Genomic DNA, 21,281 nt, shown 5'->3' on the forward strand with positions numbered 1-21,281 from the left:
GGTCTTGAACTCACAGAGATCTACCTGCCTCTGCCTCCCAAGTGCTGGGATTAAAGATGTGTGCCACCTGCCAGGCTTGTTTTTCTTTATAGTTAAATAGAATTCCACTGGTGTACTACATTCTCATTATCCATTCATCAGCTGATGGATATCTAGGCTAATTCCATTTCCTTGCTATTGTGAATAAAGCAGCAATGGACATGGGTATGCAAATATTTTTGTAGTAGAATATGTATTCTTTTAGGCATATACCCAGGAGTAGTGTATATGGTTCATATAGTAGTTCTATTTGTAGCTTTCTGAGAACTTCCACACTGATTTCCAAAGTGGCTGCATCAGTTTATACTCCATGGGTAAGGGTTCCTTTTTCCCCACATCCTCACCAGGATTTGTTGTTATTTTATTTATTTATTTATTTTGGATGATGGGCAATCTAATTGGGATGAGAGGGAATCTTAACATAGTTTTAATTTGAATTTCTCTAATTGCTAATGAATTACTAATTATGTCAAATGCTTTTTAAAGTGTTTATTAGCTTTTGTATTTCTTCTAGTGAGAACTTTCTGTTCAGTTCTACTGCCTTTTAAAAAATGAGTTATTTCTTTCTTACACCTTTCCTGTTTTACTTTTTTTGAGATTCAAATGTAACTACATTTCTCACTTCCCTTTCCTCTCTCCAAATCCTCGACCATATTGCTCACTTTCAAATTCATGGTCTCTTTTTCATTAATTATTATTGATTGGCTATATATATATATATATATGTATGTGCATATATATTCCTAAATATAAACTTCTCAGTCTATAATGTTACTCATATTATTTTTTCAGGGCTGACCATTTGATACTGGATGGCAATTGGTATGCTCTTTCCCAGGGAAGACTATTTCTACCTCTCTCATCATTTCTTAGTTGTCTGTAGTTCTTTGTGTAGTGTTGGAGCATCCTGGGATTTTCCCAGTTCACTTTGCATGTCTATTGGTGTCATCCTATTTAGTTCACATTTGGACAGTTATATTGGTGAGACCTTTTGGTGTAGCTTCTGATATTACTAGGAGACACAATCTCATAGCAAAGTCCCTGATTCTCTGGCTCTTATAATCTTTCTACCCACTCTCCCAAAATGTTCCTTAAATCATAGGTGTGGCAGTGTTTTATAGTGTACTGTGATTGGTTGTGGTTTTCTGTTATGATCTCCATTTGTTATAAAGAGATATTTCCTTGATGACAGGTGAAGACTACAGTTATCTCTGGGTACAAGAAAAATGTTTAGATTGTCATTAGGGATTATGCTGATTGGTTTAGTAAAATAGTTGATTCAAATTCTCTTTCAATATCCATAACTGGACTAGCACTGAGTAGTTAGCTAGGTTTCCAGTACCAGACATGGTTTCCCTCTTGTTGAGTGGGTCTTAATTCCAAATAGACAGCTGTTTTAGTTACCACCCAGGTAAGCATGTCACTACTGCACCCTTAGGGTTATCATGCCATTCTGGTCACTAATGTGGTTCATAGGTGTCATAGCTGGGTAGGACTTGGTTGATTCTCTCCTTTGGAATGTTTGTTTCTTGTTTTTGTTTGTTTTACTTTCTTTGTATATTCTAAATTGATCTGTACAATGTATAGCTGGCAAAGATTTTCTTCTGTTGGATAGGCTGTTTCTTCACTGGACAGAAGGTTTCCTTTGATGAACAGGTCCCATTTGTTGACTATTGGCCTTATTTTCTAAGCAATCAAAAATGTTTTATTCAGAAAACCCTTGCCTATTTCTATATCTTGAAGTGTGCTCCCTACTTTTTCCTCTAGAAATTTCAGTTTCATATCTAATATTGAGGTCTTTGAGCTATTTAGAGTTTATTTTCCATATGGTGAGAGATAGGATTTCATTTCTTATAGTTGTAGATATCCACCTTGTCCAGCACCATTTGTTAAAGATGTTATCTTTGCTCCTGTGCATATTTTTGGCCCATGTGTCAAAAATCAAGTGGCTGTAGGATCATGGACTTATATTGGGGTCTTCAATTCCATTTATCTGTCTGTCTTTGTCTCTTTTGTGCTAGTACTATGCTTTTTTTTTACCATCTCTTTGTAGGGTAACTTGTAATCAGCAATAGTAGTACCTCTTGCAGTAAGTATTCTTTTTGCTCGAGATTTCTTTGGTCATGGGGATCCTTTTGTTTCCATATGAATTTTAATATAGTCATTTTATATTTCTATGAAAATGAAGCTGCAATGCTAATTGGGATTGCATTAAATCTGTGGATTGTTTTTGATAGGATGGTCATTTTCATAATACAAATTCTTCCAGTCCTTGAGCATGGGAGGTCTTTCGATCTTCCAATATCTTCTTCAATTTCTTTCTTCAGTGTTTTAAAGTTTTGCTGAAAGGTCTTTCACTTCCTTGGTTAGATTGATACCAAGGTAAGTTTTAAAACAAATTTATGGCTTTATTTATTTTATGTATATGAGTGTTTTGCCTGTGTTCATGTCAGTTCACCACCTGAGTGCCTAATACCCACCACAGAGGTCAGAAGAGTGATCCCCTAGGACTGGAATTGCAGTCAGTTGTGAGCCACCACATGGGTTTGGGAACCAAACCTGGGCCCTCTTTAAGAGGAGCCAGTGCTTGTAACTGCTGAACCATCTCTCCAGCCCCCATCCTAGGTAATTTTTGAGGCTATTGTTAATTGGATCATTCCCCTGATTATTTTGCAGCTGAGGCTTGGCACTGTGAGTGCCAGAAGAGACCATTAGTGAAGATGCAGCCTCAGTAATATTTGGTGTTCCAGGATTAAAGGAATCATGCAGAGAAATTAAGGCTTGGTGCCATGAAGAGAGACTAATAGAGGCTATTGATAAAAGTACGTGTATATCTGTGCACCATGTGTGTTGCTTGTGGCTGCAGAAGGCAGAAATGACATCAGATTCCCTGCAGCTGTAGTTACAGATGGTTGTGAGCTGCCATGTGGTGCTGGGAATTGAACCTGGCACCTCTAGATGAGTAGCTAGTACTTTTAATTGCTGAACCATCTCCCCAGCCCCTGTATTGTCTTTTTAATATTGAGATTTAAAATTATTTATATAGTGTTGATATTACAACTTTATAAGATTTATATTATCCCATGCTGTGAGTAATCTTTTCACATTACTAATAGTATTCTTTCAAGCTCAAAGTCTGTCATTTTGATGAAAACCAACTTACCTGTTTTTTTTTTTTAACCTTAGTTACATATACTTTTTGACATCATATGTAAGAAATAGTTGACAGATCTTAGGCTTCATTTTCTTCTAAGCAGTTTACATTTTTAATTCCTACATTAAGGTCTTTGATTAACTTGAAGTTTGTTTTTGTGTATGGTGTGAGAAAGGGATACAGGTTCATTCTATAGTTTACATAGCCTACAATTGAGTACCCTGAGTAGCAGCCCAGAAAATTGGGTATCTGGTATATTATTGAAAAGTTGGCCACTTATCTGTTTGGTTTTGTTAACAATTAATATTGAGAGAATTATACATCATGAAGTGCTTTGCATTAGAATGTAAACCTAGAGGCCTGGCACAATGAATAATACATTTGGTATAAAACTTTATTTAGGAGGGTTGAGAAATGACTCAAGCAGTAAAGTGCTTGCTTTACAAGCATGAAGAACTGATGACAGATCACCAGCACCCACATAAAGATTCTAATACTGGGGAAGCAGAGATAGGCAAATCCTTGGACCTTACTGTATAGTCAGTGAGCTCCAGGTTAAATCTAAAAAAAACATAAAGTGGAATCCTGAGAGATGGCCCAGAGGGTGAGTTGTTTCTTCTCTTACACAGGACTCAAATTCAATTCCCAGCACCCACATGATGGCTCATAACCACCTGTGGCTCCAGGCCTACAGGATCCAAAGCCATCTTCTGGCTTCTGCAGGTACTTGCACTCATGTGGCATATACTCACACAGATACATAAAGATAAAAATAAGGTAGAGAGAGATAGAAGACATCCAACATCAACATCTGACCTCCATATTCACACAAACTATACCACACACACACTAAAAATGTATTTAATGAAGTAAATAATTCATTAGCAGTAAGTCACATGTATTTACCAGAAAAAAGTAGAATTTTTGTCTTTATGTTAACATTTTATAATCTAGATTATTTTGACAACAGGATAAGATGACTCTAAACACATCCTGACAGACTCTGCCAAGGTCTAAAATAAACAGCTAAGGAAATTCAAATTTATATTATCTGTTCCTGCAGCTGCTCAGCTTCTTCTAAGCAAGGGTCAGAAAATATAATGGTTTTTCCAATGGGTTTTAGATAAAATTTGAAAGAACAATTCATGTCAGGGATAATTATTGCCAAGTACATTTGGCAGAATTTATATATCAAATTCCAAGGGAAACAAAAACAATGCCTTCAAAAGTAAGGAGGAAATAAAGTTAGCATGAATTGTAAGACATTTTATCTGTGTTGTTTTGTGCTTCTTCAACAGTGGAAATTTTCCAATAGAATTAACATGTGGTGTGAAGATCTTTCTTCTTTGCACTCACTAATATATCTCTACCCCAGAAATCTTTGTCACTGTTCTTCTAGCCCTTACTAAGCTACTGACAAGAAAACAAAGACATTTGTTGCCAAACACAATCTTATATAACAGGCAGTCTGTATATAACTGAACCCTGTGTGATTTCTCTTTTAATATATCAAACAATTAGTAGCACTGGTTAAATGTTGGCCCATTGCGGGTATTTTGCCTCTACCACTATATATCAATTCCATCAACAAATGGGTTGTGGTATACCAATAGTCAATTTTTATCTTATAGTAGTACTAGTGTATGATGTTGACCCATCTGTAAGCTTGGGGGAGTGGCTCTCCCCAGAAACTGGTCGTCATCAGCTATCTCCTGCAAGACCACAAGTGTGATGAGGCAAAAGATTAGAGGTTCCCCTTTCCCCTGTTTATACAGTTGTCTTAGCCTTCTGACCCATGCAGTTCTCCCATACATTTTTCTGCAAGGAAATTCTATTTACTGGAAGAGCTTCCTTATCAACTCCTTGCCCTTGGACCACAGCCAGTATGGAATGTTCATTGTCAAGGCCTTCCTTTGGCAGAGCCAGTCAACTGGCTCTCGGGTATCTTGGAAACCCTGGAATGGAGTCAAATTCAGGGCTAAATGGAAGAGTGGGCCAGCAGAATATGGTAGGGGTTAGGTCAGCTCCACCTTGTCCTGCTTTGTCAGAGTCCTTGACAGAGGTCTCTGAAATATAAAGTATCAGTTCAGACATTTGACTGCTAGATCCTAGAGGACTGGATTGCTCTTCTATTAGGTTTTTCTTTGTGTGAATGGAGCCAAAGCTGGTCACCACTTAAGAGATCCCTTCTAGATGTTACCTTAGGAAGATCTGCTTCATTCTTTCAGTTACTACTTCCCACTTTTGTTTCTACATTTACACACTCTAGGAGCCACAGAGCCTCCCTCTGAGATGGTACAGTCTTCTGTCTGATGTGCCTCTGTGTCAGTCTGTCTCCTTTCTACTGTTCATCCCTTATGGTTCCTGTAGTATATAACTGCAGAGGACATGTACACACATGTGTGGCAGGGCAGGGAAGAGTTTTTTCTATAGGCAGATGGACAGTTTTATGTTTTGCTGAAAGAGTTCAGACATCACATCTTTCATCCACACTGCTTGTTACAACTTTGGGGTACAAACACAGGGACCTGCTAGGTGGTTCTGCCATGGTATGTACCCAGATGAATTTTCCCATGGTCGCCATAGTGTCTCCATGGTTTAGATGTCTGTATGTCTCATGAAGGAGGTCTTTTTAAAAATATTTTATTTTTATTTTCTGTATGAGTGTTTTGCCTGAATGTGTATGTATGTGCACCATGTATGTACAGAAGCTAGAAGAGGGTATTGGATCCCCTGCCACTTGACTTATAGACAGTTGAGAGTGGCCATGTGGATGCTGGGAATAGAACCTGAGTTCTCTGTCGAAGCAACAAGTGTTCTAACTGCTTAGCCATCTCTCCAGTCCCTTTATGAAGGAGGTCTTATTACCTTGCTCCCAAGCTTTGCACGTGCAATGCAGTTGCACATTTAAGTTTTCAGCTTAAGGATTAGTGTTTCTATGCATTTATAGCTTGCAGTAATTGTGCAAACCAAATTAGACAGAAATACCTCCAACTCTCATGGTTAAAATACTGATAGTTTTTGTTCATCTTTATATGATTTTTATAGCTTTGGGTGTATAAATGTCCTGCTTGATGAAGTAAATGCTTGAACAAAAGCTAATCTTGATTTTATGGCTTTTGAAAGGAACGCAAAAAATTACTGTCTGCATTTTCCTCGTTTTTGTTCTTTCTTTTACATGCAGGAAATTATTGTGGAGAGGAAGGGCAACATCTATATCAACAACTACAGGGAAGAGAAGGAAGCAAGTTCAGGATGCATGTGCATGTTATAATTTGCTTACAGATATTAGAGGAAAGTGAGATGAAGGAAAATATTTCCAGTTGGTTTTTGAAGTGGGATCAAATAAAGACCTTCAAAATGACTGACCTTTTCTTTTCTTCATCCAGATTTCTTCCTAGAATGCCAACATCTTTTCCATTCAACACCTCCATCATGTACAAAAAGACTGTGTTTGTAGAATACATGGACCACCTCTTCAACATGGCTAAGCCCAGGCCACCTTGGATGGGTAATGAAAATAATACTGAATTGCTAATTTCCTAGCAAAAATGCCTAACCTCAACGCTGTACTTATAGAGGGTAGTTACCAAAGGTTATATTCTTTAACCAGGTGTCCTTAACTGCTACTTTCGGGAAAATATGCTGACTAGATTTTCTATCTTCTCTACTTGGCTTCTACAAGCTTGGTCTTGAATTATTTCCTTTTCTCTCTCTCTTCAGTCCAGTTGTATCTTCTATAGTTTTAAAGCTTTAAATTTTCACCTATATTCTAATAACTCCACTTCTGTATTTAATTTTAACCCCATCTCTAAATATCAACTCTTTATCTCCACTTAGATGTCAAATAAGCATGTAACAAGATCTTAAGATATTTATTGCATTAACAATGTTTTTTATCAATACTAGCCATCTAATCTAGAGCCTTGAACATGTTCAGCAAGTTCTCTACTACTGAGCAACACCACTATTACCTGTCTTAGAAATGTTGCTGAGAATTTTAGGAGACAAATACTGTCATGTTTAAAGAGAGATCTGAGCCTTGATTAAGAATTTTTTTTCATGTAGTAGCAATAAACTGGTTCTTCAAACCCTGGCCCATGATCCTTCTGCAGCCTATATGAAAGAAGGATAAAAACATATAAGCTTTACTATTGAGAATTTCTTTGGAAAACACTCTTGGTCTGCTCCCTACTCAAAAATGGGAGTGAGGCCACTTGATAAGGATGATTAGGAAAAGAAGTCAAGAATTGTATGAAGCTGCCTAAAAAAGTAATTTTACTTGTTGAAATTTTTTGAGTTGTTTAAAACTTAGCAGGAGGATAAAGAGAGTTTTAGCATTCAGGGGACATCAGGCTAGAGAGATGGCTCAGAGGTTAACAGCACTTGTTGCTCTTGCAGAGGGCCTGGTATTTACATGGTGATTCACAACCATCTGGAACTCCACTCCTCAATCCAACACCCTCTTCTGACTTCCTTGGGCACCAAGCACACATTTGGTGTACATGGACATGCAAGCAAAAACACTCATAGACACAAAATAAAATAAACAATAAAAAGATTCAGAGGACATAAAAGTTTGTCAATAAAAGGGACTGAAATTGTTAACACCTAAAAACATTAGTGTCTATTAATATCTGAAGATTACTAGAAAAGATTTAGGCTTGATCAAAGTTGCAAGAAAGAAAAGTTCTACAGAATGCAGCAAAAAAAAAACCCTGTAGTCATCTTGGAAAAACAAAACTATTTCATATTTTCATACCACTGACTTCAGTTAATTCAAAAAACCACTTACAGGCATCTTATGAAAACACCCACATACTATCACTCTTAATTTCCTCTTGATTTCTGTGTTATAATCTAAATTCAGTCATAGGAATCACCTATGATCTCTCCATTTTTTCTCTCCCTCCTTCCCTCCCATAAGGTCCTATATACTGTGTTCCCTGTATACATCTCTAATCTTATTTTTTATTATTCTACTGGTCATTGACATTAATTCAGCCATATTATTAAACTATGCCAAGTTTATTTATGCATCAAGACTTTTGCATTTGTTTTATTTGCTTTTAATGTTTTTCTCCTAGATAGCTGAATTAATGAAACATTGAATGACTTATCAGAAATATTTCCTCAGAATAACCCTGAGACTGAACTAGGGTTAGTGGAAAGTATAACTGCTATTCATCAATTTCAAAGTGGCATGCTTTTCCACTGTGACATTAACCCTCACTTTTATGATGACAGGCTTTCTGGTAGGTTATCCTTCAAGTAACTTTTGAGGGGCATCTCATTTCAACAGGTCTTCTGGGTCCTACTATTTGGACTGAAGTTCATGACACTGTGGTCATTACACTTAAAAACATGGCTTCTCATCCTGTCAGTCTCCATGCTGTTGGTGTTTCCTACTGGAAAGCTTCTGAGGGTAAGTCAAATTCTCTCCTATTGCCTTGTCATTCTGGTTATAGAAAGATTATAAACATGTTCTTGGTAATAAGCGCAATGTCACTCCATTTTGGATTACTACAAAATTACACTTAGCTGGACACCTTACAAAGTAAGAGGATTATATAAGTAATAGTTCTGAGTTCGAAGAGCATCAGCTATTATGACAGCTCCATGTTATATAGTATAATAAGGGATCATAGATGTAAACAACTGAAACAGTGAGCCAAAATTAACCTTTCCTTCTTAAATATCTCAATGCTATTACATTGGGACCAAGTCTCCAGTGCAAGAAACTTTGAGGGGCATGTCTAAACCATAACAGTGTCACACCTTGAATTGTATTGATTCTCTCTGGTATAGATGCATTGAAATTTAATAACAGTAGCAGCAGTAATTACTTATATGTGCTGGGTTCAAGGCCATGTGCTTGCCAGTGACAGAATCAGGTCCACAACTAAGCCTATCCAACCCTAAAACTTGTGCTCTAAACCACTGTTCTATACTGAAAGGACCAATGATTCAATAATGCCTTCAGCATCATTTTTTCTCACAATTTCTGCTCTGTATTCCTTCTTTTTTATTTCATTCTTGGGCAGAATTCTTTAACATTATGACAAAGATAGCCACTGAAAACTTGCTTTGATTTTTACAGATGGTGGTGATGATAATGGAATATTTTCCTATATGTCTTGATGCTGAACAATATGGAAAAGCTATAGAGGGAGGAAAAACATCAGCCATATTTAATCTGCCTATGAAAAGGTCTTGTCACACAAGAAAGAGAGTTTCACTAATATAAACTTTTATAAGTAGTTCCCAAGAAAGGCAAAAACTCAAGAAGCAAAGTGATCTTTAATTGAGACCTCTATCATTTACAGTCTCTGATGTTAGTTCTTCAATTTGTATTTCAAAATTACTAGAATGCAAATATTTCAAGATAGGTTTATTACATATATTTGTTCTTTCACTAGAATATAACATAATAGCATATAGTCATTGTTCTGTATAAGAACAAAGGTATATCTGCAGCATGGTCTTGACGCCTTTGCTCATCCCTCCTCAAAAACAGCTGACTTGACCAAGTGGGAGCACACAGACCCCTGATGGGGAATGTACTTCTGTGTATGTTCATCTTATTGATTGTTGAATAAAGAACTGTTTGGCCAAGGAGGCAGCAAGTTAGACGGAACTGGGAGTCAAAGAGGATTCTGGGAAATGTAGTAAAGAAGTGATCCAGGAAGGAAGTGACATAGCAGGGAGAATCATATTTAAGGAAGGAGAAACAGGAAGTGGTCCTTTTCCCCCTTCTCACTTCCTCCAGAGGCGCCATGTGATCCACCGGCAAGAGAGGGCGCCAGCGGAAGGCATCCTCTATAAGATAAGTCTCATAAAATATATAGATTTATGATAATTAAGACTGAGCTAACAGATGAGAATTCTAGTCATTGGCCAAGCAGCATTTGTACATAATAGAAGTCTCTGTATACTATTTGGGGACCTAACTTGGTGGGCAGAACTCGGGCAGCTGGCGTAAAGCACACACGTGGCTGTGGGGCTCAGGTGGCTATTGGTGGAAAGATTTATCCTAACACACCCCAGTTGTAAAGCTTGGGAACCAGCATTGGACCAAACCAGGCCCCCTGAATGTGGGTGTCAGTTAGGAGGCCTGGGCAGTCTATAGGACCTCTGACAGTGGAACCAGTATTTATCCCTAGTGCACGAAAGGGCTTTGGGAGCTCATCCCCCATGGAGGGATACTCTCTCAGCCTAGATACATGGGGGAGGGCCTCGGTCCTGCCCCAAATGATGTGACAGACTTTGATGATCCTCCACGGAAGGCCTCACCCTCCCTGGGGAATGGATAGGGGGTGGGATGGGGGATTGGTTTGGGGCACATGGGAGGACAGGAGAGAGAGGGAACTGGGATTGATATGTAAAATAAGATTGTTACTAAACTAAATTTTTAAAAAAAGAACAAAGGTGTAGAAAATAAATTATATATATATATATATATATATATATATATATATACACACACACCTCACCCATTAGAAGGACTTCTTTGGGAGAATGGATATAGCTAAGTGATACAGCACTTGTCTAGCACTTGTTATATTCTTTTTTGTATTTTTTTATTTTTATTTATTTATTTATTTTTGATTTTTCAAGACAGGGTTTCTCTGTGTAGCTTTGGAGCCTATCCTGGCACTTGCTCTGGAGACCAGGCTGGCCTCAAACTCACAGAGATCAGCCTGCCTCTGCCTCCTGAGTGCTGGGATTAAAGGCATGTGCCACCAACGCCAGGTTTTATTTTTTTAAATTTAGTTTTATTTCACATGTTAATCCCTTCACTCTCTCCCTCCCCTCCCCCCAGCCCCTCACAAGCTCCCTCCCCCCTCCACTCCCCATGGAGGGTAGGGCCCACCACAGGGGCTCCCCATATTCCACAACATCATCCTGGGCCGGGCCTAGACCCTCCCCCATGTGTCCAGGCCCAGAGAGAGCACCCTTTCACGTGGGATGGGCTCTCAAAGTCCATTCTAACACTAGGGAAAGATACTGATCCACTACCAGGGGCGCCATAGAGTGCTGAGGCCTCCTCGTTGACATCCGTGTTCAGGGGTCTGGATCAGTCCTGTGATGGCCTCCCAGACATCAGTCTGGGGTCCACATACTCCCCTTGTTCAGGCCAGCTGTTTCTGTGGGATTCATCAGCCTGGTCCCAAACTTTTTGATCTTCATTCCTCCCTCTCTGCAACTGGGTTCCAGAGTTCAGTTCAGTGTATACATGTGTGTGTCTGCCTCTGCTTCCATCAGCCACTGGATGAGGCATATAAAGTAGTCATCAGTCTCATTATAGGGGAAGGGCATTTAGGTTATCCTCTCCACCAAGCCTGGGTTGTCAGTTGGTGTCATCCTTGTAGATCTCCGGAAATCTCCCTAGTGCCAGATCTTTCCTTGGACCTATAATGGCTTTCTCTGTTATGATATGTCTCATCCTACTCTACTCTATTCTTCCCCCAATTCAAACTTTCTGCTCCTCTATTTCCTCCTCTCCCTCCTCTTCTCCTCCTCCCATTCTGCCAGCTCCCTCTTCCCTACCCTCATGCTCCCAAATAGCTCAGGAGATCCTGGCCTTTCCCATTTTCTGGGGACCATTTATTTTTTTTCTTAGAGTCTTTCTTGTTTCCTAGTTCTTTAGTGAAGAGGATTGAAGGCTGGTAATCCTTTGCTCTATGTCTAAAATTCATATATGAGTGAGTACATACCATGTTTGTCTTTTTGTGACTGGGTTACCTCACTCAGGATGGTTTCTACTAGTTCCACCCATTTGCCTGTGAATTTCAAGATTCCATTGCTTTTTTCTGGTGAATAGTACTCCATTGTATAAATGTACCACATTTTCTCTATCCATTCTTCAGTTGAGGGGCATTTAGGTTGCTTCCAGGTTCTGGCTGTTACAACACTGCTATGAATATGGTTGAACATATTTCCTTGTTGTATGAATGTGCATTATTTGGGTATATGCCCAAGAGAGGAATTGCTGGGTCTTGAGGTAGACTGATTCCCATTTTTCTGAGCAACCGCTATACTGATTTCCAAAGTGATCTTACAAGTTTGCACTCCCAGCAGCAATGGAGGAGTGTTCCTTTTTCTCCACATCCACTCCAGCATAGATTGTCATTGGTGCTTTTGATTTTAGCCATTCTGGCTGGTGTAACATGGTATCTCAGAGTTGTTTTGAGTTCCATTTCTCTGGTGGCTAAGGATGTTGAACACTTTCTTATGTGTCTTTCAGCCATTTTAGATTCTTTGGTTGAGAATTCTCTATTTAGTTCTGAGCCCCACTTTTGAATTTCATTGATTGGTGATTTGGTGGCTAGCTTCTTGAGTTCATTTTATATTTTGGAAATCAGCCCTCTGTCAGACGTGGGGTTGGTGAAGATGTTTTCCCATTCTGTGGGTTGTTGTTTTGTCTTACTGACTGTGTCCTTTGCCTTAGAGAAGCTTCTCAGTTTCAGGAGGTCCCATTTGTTAATCGTAAATCTCAGTGTCTGTGCTACTGGTGTTAGGTTCAGGAAGTGGTCTCTGTACCAATACATTGAAGGGTATCTCCCACTTTCTCTTCTAGAAGATTCAGTGTGACTGGATTTATGCTGAGATCTTTGAACCATTTACACTTAAGTTTTGTGCATGGTGACAGATACAGATCTATCTGCAATCCTCTGCATGTTCGAATCTAGTTGTACCAGCACCATTTGTTGAAGATGCTATCTTTTTTTCATTGTATAGATTTAGCATCTTTGTCAAAAATAAGGTGTTCATAGTTGCGTGGATTAATATCAGGATTTTCATTTTGATTACATTGGTCTGTCTGTCTATTTTTGTGCCAATACCAAACTGTTCTCTGGACTATGGCTCCATAATAGAGCTTGAAGTCAGGGATGGTGATGCCTCCAGAGGTTCCTTTATTGTACAGGGTTGTTTTGGCTATTCTGGTTTTTTTGTTTTTCCATATAAAGTTGAGAATTGTTCTTTCAAGGTCTGTGAAGAAGTGTTGGGATTTTGATGGGGATTGCATTGAATCTATAGATTGCATTGGCAAGATTACCATTTTTACTATGTTGATTCTTTCTACCTATCTAAGAGCATGGGAAAACTTTCCATTTTCTGGTATCTTCTTTAATTTCTTTCTTTAAAGACTCACAGTTCTTACTGTACAGGGCTTTCACGTTTTTAATTTAATATTTGTTCTAGTTAGGGAACAAGCTTGTTTCACATGTAAGTCCCTTCTCCCTCTCCCTCCCCTCATGCCCATTCCTCTCCCCGACCCCCAGCCTACCCCCACCCCATCTACACAACACTCCCCAGGCAGGGTAGGGCCCTCAACGGGGGCTCTGCAAAGTCCACCAAATCTTCCTGTGCTGGGCCTGGGCCCTTCCCCGTGTGTCCAGGGCCAGATGTAACCGTTCACATGGGATGGGCTCTCAAAGTCCCTTCTTGCACCAGGGAAAAATACTAATCCACTACCAGAGGCTCCCTAGAGTGCAGAGGCCTCCTTATTGACATCCATGTTCAGGGGTCTGGATCAGTCTTGTACTGGACTCCCCGACAGCATCTGGGGTCGGTGTGCTCTCCCTTGTTCAGGCTAATTGTTCCTGTGGGTTTCTCCAACCTGGGACAGACCCCTTCACTCTTCATTCCTCCCGCTCTTCAACTAAATTCCCGATTTCAACTCAGTGTATATCTGTGGATGTCTATCTCTGCTTCCATCAGCCACTGGATGAGGGCTCTAGGATGGCATAAAGAGAAGTCACCAATCTCATTTTAGGGGAAGGGTTTTTAGGTTATCCTCTCCACCATTGCCTGGATTGTCAGATCCTGTCATCCTTGTAGGTCTCTGGAGATCTCCCTGGTTCCAGATCTCTTCTCGGACCTATAGTGGCTCCCTCTGATATGGTATCTCTCATCCTGCTCTCTCTCCTCTATTCTTCCCCCAACTCAATATTTCTGCCCCTCCATTTCCTCTCCTCTACTTCTCTTCTCTTGCTCTTATTGTAGCAGATCCCTCCCTCCTACCCTCATGCTCCCAATTAGTTCAGGAGTTCATGCCACTTCCATTCCTGGGGACCATTTATCCCTTAGAGTCCTTCATGTTTCCTAGTTTTTTTGGTGAAGAGGATTATAGGCTGGTAATCCTTTGCTCTATGTCTAAAATTCATATATGAGTGAGTACATACCATGTTTGTCTTTTTGTAACTGGGTTACCACACTCAGGATAGTTTCTACTAGTTCCATCCATTTGCCTGCGCATTTCAAGATTCCATTGCTTTTTTCTGGTGAATAGTACTCCATTGTATAAATGTACCACATTTTCTCAATCCATTCTTCAGTTGAGGGGCATCTAGGTTGTTTCCAGGTTCTGGCTATTACAAACAATGCTCCTATGAACATGGTTGAACATATGTCCTTGTTGTATTAACATGCACTATTTGGGTATATACCCAAGAGAGGAATGGCTAGATCTTGAGGTAGACTGATTCCAATTTCTCTGAGCAACCGCCATACTGATTTCCAGAGTGGTCTTACAAGTTCGCACTCCCACCAGCAATGGAGGAGTGTTCCTTTTTCTCCACATCCTCTCCAGCATAGATTGTCATTGGTATTTTTGATTTTAGCCATTCTGACAGGTGTGAGGTGGTATCTCAGAGTTGTTTTGAGTTGCATTTCTCTGATGGCCAATGATTTTGAGCATTTTCTTATGTGTCTTTCAGCCATTTCAGATTCCTCTGTTGAGAATTCTCTATTTAGTTCTGCATCCCACTTTTTAATTTCATTGTTTGGTGTTTTGGTGGCTAGCTTCTTGAGCTCCTTATATATTTTGGAAATCAGTCCTCTGTCAGATGTGGGATTGGTGAAGATCTTTTCCCATTCTGTGGGTGGTCGTTTTGTCCTACTGACTGTTTCCTTTGCCTTGCAGAAGCTTCTCAGTTTCAGGAGGGCCCATTTATTGATTGAGGACCTCAGTGTCTGTGCTACTGGCGTAATGTTCAGGAAGCGGTCTCCTGTGCCAATTTGTTCAAGGGTAATTCCCACTTTCTCTTCTAGAAGATTCAGTATGGCTGGATTTATGCTGAGATCTTTGATCCATTTGCACTTAAGTTTTGTGCATGGTGACAGGTATGGATCTATCTGCAATTTTCTGGATATCCGAATCCAATTGTACCAGCACCATTTGTGGAAGATGCTATGTTTTTTCCATTGTATAGATTTAGCACCTTTGTCAAAAATAAGGTATTCGTAGGTGCGTGGGTCAATATCAGGGTTTTCAATTCGATTCCATTGGTCTATTTGTCTATTTTTGTGCCAACACCAAGCTGTTTTCAGAACTATGGCTCTATAGTAGAGCTTGAAGTCGGGGATGGCAATGCCTCCAGAAGATCCTTTATTGTAAAGAGTTGTTTTGGCTATCCTGGGTTTTTTATTTTTCCATATAAAGTTGAGTATTGTTCTTTCAATGTCTGTGAAAAACTGTGTTGGGATTTTGATGGGGATTGCATTGAATCTGTAGATTGCTTTTGGCAGGATTGCCATTTTTACTATGTTAATTCTACCTATCCAAGAGCATGGGAGATCTTTCCATTTTCTGGTATCTTCTTTAATTTCTTTCTTTAAAGCCTCAAAGTTCTTATTGTACAGATCTTTCCCTTTTTTGGTTAATGTTACCCCAAGATATTTTATGTTGCTTGTGGATATTGTGAAAGGTGATGTTTCCCTGATTTCTTTCTCATTGGATTTATCATCTGTATATAGTAGGGCTACTGATTTTTTGAGTTAATTTTGTATCCTGCTACCTTGCTGAAGGTGTTTATCAGCCATAGGAGTTCCCTGGTAGAGTTTTTCGGGTCACTAATGTAGACTATCATGTCATCTGCAAATAGTGAAAGTTTGAATTCATCCTTTCCAATTTGTATCCCTTTGATCCCCTTTTCTTGTCTTATTGCTCTAGCCAGAACTTCAAGGACAATATTGAAGAGATAATGGAGAGAGTGGACAACCTTGTCTTGTTCCTGATTTTAGAGGAAGCACTTTGAGTTTCTCTCCATTTAGTTTGATGTTGGCTATTGGTTTGGTGTATATTGTGTTTATCATGTTTAGATATGTTTCTGTTATTCCTGTTCTCTCCAAGATCTTTATCATAAAAGGATGTTGGATTTTGTCAAAGGCTTTTTCAGCATCTATTGAGATGATCATGTGGTTTTTCCTTTTCAGTTTGTTTATATGGTTGATTACATTGATGGATTTTCGTATGTTGAACCATCCTTGCATCCCTGGAATGAAGCCTCATTGATCGTGGTGGATGATTTTTCTGATATGTTCTTGGATTCGGTTCGCCAATATTTTATTGAGTAGTTTAGCCTCGAAGCTCATGAGGGATATCGGTCTGTAGTTCTCTTTCTTATTCTTATCTTTGTGTGGCTTGGGTATCAATGTGATTGTAGCCTCGTAGAAAGAGTTTGGCAATATCCCATCTGCTTCTATTGTGCGGAACAGTTTGAAGAATACTGGTATCAGCTCTTGTTTGAATTTCTGGTAGAATTCTGCAGTGAAGTCAACTGGCCCTGGGCTTTTTTTGTTTGGGAGGCTTTTAATGACTGCTTCTATTTCATTAGGGGTTATGGGTCGATTTAAACTGTTTATCTGATCTTGGTTTAATTTTGGTAAGTGATATCTATCCAGAAAACTGTCCATTTCCATTAGATTTTCGAATTTTGTGGAGTATAGGTTTTCAAAGTATGACCTGAAGATTCTCTGGATTTCCTCAGTGTCTGTTGTTATATCCCCCTTTTCATTTCTGATTTTGTTAATTAGCATGCTCTCTCTCTGCCTTTTGGTTAGTTTGGCTAGAAGTTTATCTATCTTGTTGATCTTCTCAAAGAACCAACTCTTCGTTTCATTGATTCTATGTAATGTTTTCCTAGTTTCTACTGTATTGATTTCAGCTCTCAGGTTGATTATTTCCTGGTGTCTACTCCTCCTTGGTGAGTTTGCTTCTTTTTGCTCTAATGCTTTCAGTTGTTCTTTCAATTCTCTCATGTGACTTTTCTCCAGTTTCTTCATGTGGGCACTTAGCGCTATGAACTTTCTTCTTAGCACTGCTTTCAGAGTTTGGGTATGTTGTGTCTGCATTCTCATTAGATTCTAGGAAGTCTTTAATTTGTTTTTTTATTTCTTCCTCAACCCAGGAATGATGCAGTTGGGTGTTATTCATTTTCCAAGAGTATGCAGGTTTTCTGCCATTCGTATTGTTGTTGAATTCTAGCTTTAATGCATGGTGATCTGATAAGATACAGGGGGTTATTTCAGTTCTTTTGTAACTATGGAGGTTTGCTATGTTGCCTACTATGTGGTCAATTTTAGAGAAGGTTCCATGTGGCGCTGAGAAGAAGGCATATTCTTTTGAGTTTGGATGGAATGCTCTATAGATATCCGTTAACCCCAGTTGGGTCATAACTTCTGTCAGATCCTTTGTTTCTTTGTTAAGTTTCTGTCTGGTGGTCCTGTCTAGTAGTGTAAGGGGGGTGTTGAAGTCTCCTACTATAATTGTGTGTGGGTTTATGTGTGGTTTGAGCTTTACTAATGTTTCTTTCACAAATGTGTGTGCCTTCATATTTGGGGCATAGATGTTCAGGATTGAGACTTCATCTTGATGGACTTTTCCTGTGATGAGTATGAAATGCCCTTCTTCATCTCTTTTGATTGATTTTAGTTTGAAGTCTAATTTGTTAGATATTAGGATTGCTACACCAGCTTGTTTCTTGAGCCCATTTGATTGGAAAATCTTTTCCCATCCTTTTACTCTGAGGTATTGCCTGTCTTTGAAGTTGAGGTGTGTTTCTTGTAAACAGCAGAAGGATGGATTCTGTCTTCGTATCCATTCTGTTAGCCTATATCTTTTTATGGGTAAGTTAAGACCATTGACATTTAGGGATATTAATGTCCATTGTTCGTTGGTTCTTGTTTGTTTTGGATTTATTGTTGGTGGTGTCATTGTGTGTGGATTTCTCCCTCCTACTTCTTTTTGTGTTTGGTAAAATTAGATTATCAATTGCCTGTGTTTTTGTGAGTGTAGTTATGTTCGTTTGGTTGGAGTTTTCCTTCCAGAACCTTCTGTATTGCTGGATTTGTGGATATGTATTGTTTAATCTGTTTTTGTCATGGAATATCTTGTTTTCTCCATCTATAGTGATTGAAAGTTTTGCTGGGTACAGTAGTCTGGGTTGACATCCATGCTCCCTAGTGCTTGTAGGATATCTATCCAAGACCTTCTGGCTTTCAGAGTTTCCATTGAGGGTGTGATTCTATTGGTTTGCCTTCATATGTTACTTGGCCTTTTTCCTTTGCTGCTCTTAATATTTTCTCTTTATTCTGTAGATTTGGTGTTTTGATTATTATGTGTCAGGGGGATTTCTTTTTGTGGTCCAGTCTCTTTTGTGTCATGTAAGCCTCTTGTACTTTCATAGGCATATCCTTCTGTAGGTTGGGGAAGTTTTCTTCTATGATTTTGTTGAATATGTTTTCTGTACCTTTGAGCAGTGTTTCTTCACCTTCTTCTATACCTATTATTCTTAGGTTTGGTCTTTTTATGGTGTCCCATATTTCCTGGATATTTTGTGTTAGGGATTTGTTGGATTTGAGGTTTTCTTTGGTGGATGAATATATATCCTCTAGCGAGTCTTCAATAGCTGATATTCTCTCTTCTGCCTCTTGGATTCTATTAGTTATACTCATGTCTTTAGTTCCTGATCGTTTATCCAGTCTTTTCCTTTCCAGCATTGCCTCATTCTGTGTTTTCTTTATTGTGTCTAATTCAGTTTTCATGCTTTGAACTGTTTCAAGAACTTCCTTCACTTGTTTTGTTGGTTTTTTTTGGGGGGGGGTTTCTTTAGATTCTTTAAGAGATTTGTTTATTTCTTGAATTTTTTGGTTTGTCTTTTCCTCCATTTGGTGTAATTTTTTTGTTTGCTTTTTCTTCTATTTCTTTAAGGGATTTTCTTGTTTCCTCTTTAACGGTCTCTATCATCTTGCTGAAATAATTTTTGAGGTCCATCTCTTCTTCATGCACTGTGTTGAGCTTTTCATATCTTGCTGGAGTGGAGTCCCTAGATTCTGGTGGTGTCATATTGGTGTTTCTGTTGTTGAGCGAGTTCTTATTCTGCCTTCTTCCCATATCTTTTTCCAGTGAGTGCAGGTGGGGTATCTCTATCTCCTCTTGTGACCCAGTAGTATGTGTGGGCCAGGAATTAAATGTCCTCAGCTCTGGATGGTCTTACCTCTCCTGGTAGTCTCCTTGCTCTGAAGGAGTTAGGCCTCCATTGGGGTCAGGTGTGTGGAGGCAGGACAGGAAGTAAGAGTGGCGTGTTTCCTGGCTCTGGGAGTTCCTCACTGCCTGGGCAGGTCTACCCCAAGCAGGAGCAGGCCTGGGGATATCGGGTTGGATGGGGCTTTGGAAGGGATTTGGGTAAGAGCAGTGGATCACTCACCTCGTTGCGGATTGGTAAGCGGAAATGGAAGGAAGAGTAGCCTGTACCCAGATACAGGGAGCTCCTCCCTGCCTGGGAGTGTCTACTCCAAGCATGCACAAGCCTGGGGAGATCTGGGTGAATGGCGCTTTGGACAGGAGTTGGGTAAGAGCAAGGGGTCACTCACCTCGGTGTGATCAGTCAGTGGAAAGGGAAGGAAGAGTGGCCTGTACCCAGATTCAGGGAGCTCCTCCCTGCCTGGGAGTGTCTACTCCAAGCATGCACAAGCCTGGGGAGATCTGGGTGAATGGCGCTTTGGACAGGAGTTGGGTAAGAGCAAGGGGTCACTCACCTCGGTGTGATCAGTCAGTGGAAAGGGAAGGAAGAGTGGCCTGTACCCAGATTCAGAAGCTCCTCCCTGCCTGGGCGTGTCTACTTCAAGCAGGCACAAGCCTGGGGAGATCTGGGTGAATGGCGCTTTGGACAGGAGTTGGGTAAGAGCAGAGAGTCACCTCCTTGTGATCAGTCGGAGGAAAAAAAAAAAGCGGTCTTTCACTTTTTTGGTTAGCGTTACCGCAAGATATTTTTTGTTGTTTGTGGATATTGTGCAGGGTGATGTTTGTCCGATTTCTTTCTCATTGTGTTTATCATCTGTATATAGTAGGCCTACTGATTTTTCGAGTTAATTTTGTATCCTGCTACTTTGCTGAAGGTGATTATCAACTGTAGGAGTTCCCTGGTAGAGTTTTTCAGGTCACTTATGTAGACTGTCATATCATCTGCAAATAGTGAAAGTTTGAATTCTTCCTTTCTAATTTGTATCCACTTGATCTCCTTTTGTTGTCTTATTGCTCTAGCTAGGACTTCAAGTACAATATTGAAGAGATATGGAGAGAGTGGACAGCCTTGTCTTGTTCCTGATTTTAGAGGAATCGCTTTGAGTTTCTCTCCATTTAGTTTGATGTTGGCTGTTGGTTTGTTGTATATTGCTTGTATCATGTTTAGATATGTTCCTGTTATTCCTGTTCTCTCCAAGATCTTTATCATGAAGGGATGCTGGATTTTGTCAAAGGCTTTTTCAGCATCTGAGATGATCATGTGGTTTTTCTTTTTCAGTTTGTTTATATGGTGGATTACATTGATGGATTTTCTATGCTGAGCCATCCTTGCATCCCTGGGATGAAGCCTACTTGATCATGATGGATGATTTTTCTGATGTGTTCTTGGATTCGATTCTCCAATATTTTGTTGAGTATTTTTGTATCGAAGTTCATGGGGGATATTGCACTCTAGTTCTCTTTTTGAGTTGTATCTTTGTGTGGCTTGGGTAACAAAGTAATTGTAACATTGTAAAAAGAGTTTGGCAATGTCCCTCCTGCTTCTATTGTGTGGAACAATTTGAGGAGTACTGGTAATAGCTCTTGTTTGAATTTCTGGTAGAATTCTGCAGTGAAGTCAACTGGCCCTGGGCTTTTTTTGGTTGGAAATCTTTTTATTACCGCTTCTATTTCATTAGGGTTTATAGGTCGATTTAAACTGCTTATCTGTTCTTGGTTTAAATTTGGTAAGTGTTATCTATCCAGAAAATTGTGCATTTCCTTTAGATTTTCAAATTT

General features: G+C 39.5%; 1 protein-coding gene across 10 annotated transcripts in view; it reads left to right on the forward strand.

Annotated features, from left to right (window-relative positions):
- Positions 1–21,281, forward strand: part of F8 (coagulation factor VIII) — a 148,975-nt gene that overhangs the window by 4,717 nt on the left and 122,977 nt on the right. For all 10 annotated transcript variants that reach the window (XR_003488308.1, XR_003488309.1, XM_027432495.2 and 7 more), the window contains 2 exons: positions 6,583–6,704; positions 8,496–8,618. Coding sequence is in view for 8 of the 10 variants with exons in the window: in XM_027432495.2 (XP_027288296.1) it covers positions 6,583–6,704; positions 8,496–8,618 (245 nt within the window). In the remaining 2 variants the exon portion in view is untranslated. The remainder of the gene's footprint in view (positions 1–6,582; positions 6,705–8,495; positions 8,619–21,281) is intronic.

Source organism: Cricetulus griseus, chromosome X, assembly GCF_003668045.3.
Source record: "Cricetulus griseus strain 17A/GY chromosome X, alternate assembly CriGri-PICRH-1.0, whole genome shotgun sequence".
Lineage (NCBI taxonomy): Eukaryota > Metazoa > Chordata > Mammalia > Rodentia > Cricetidae > Cricetulus > Cricetulus griseus.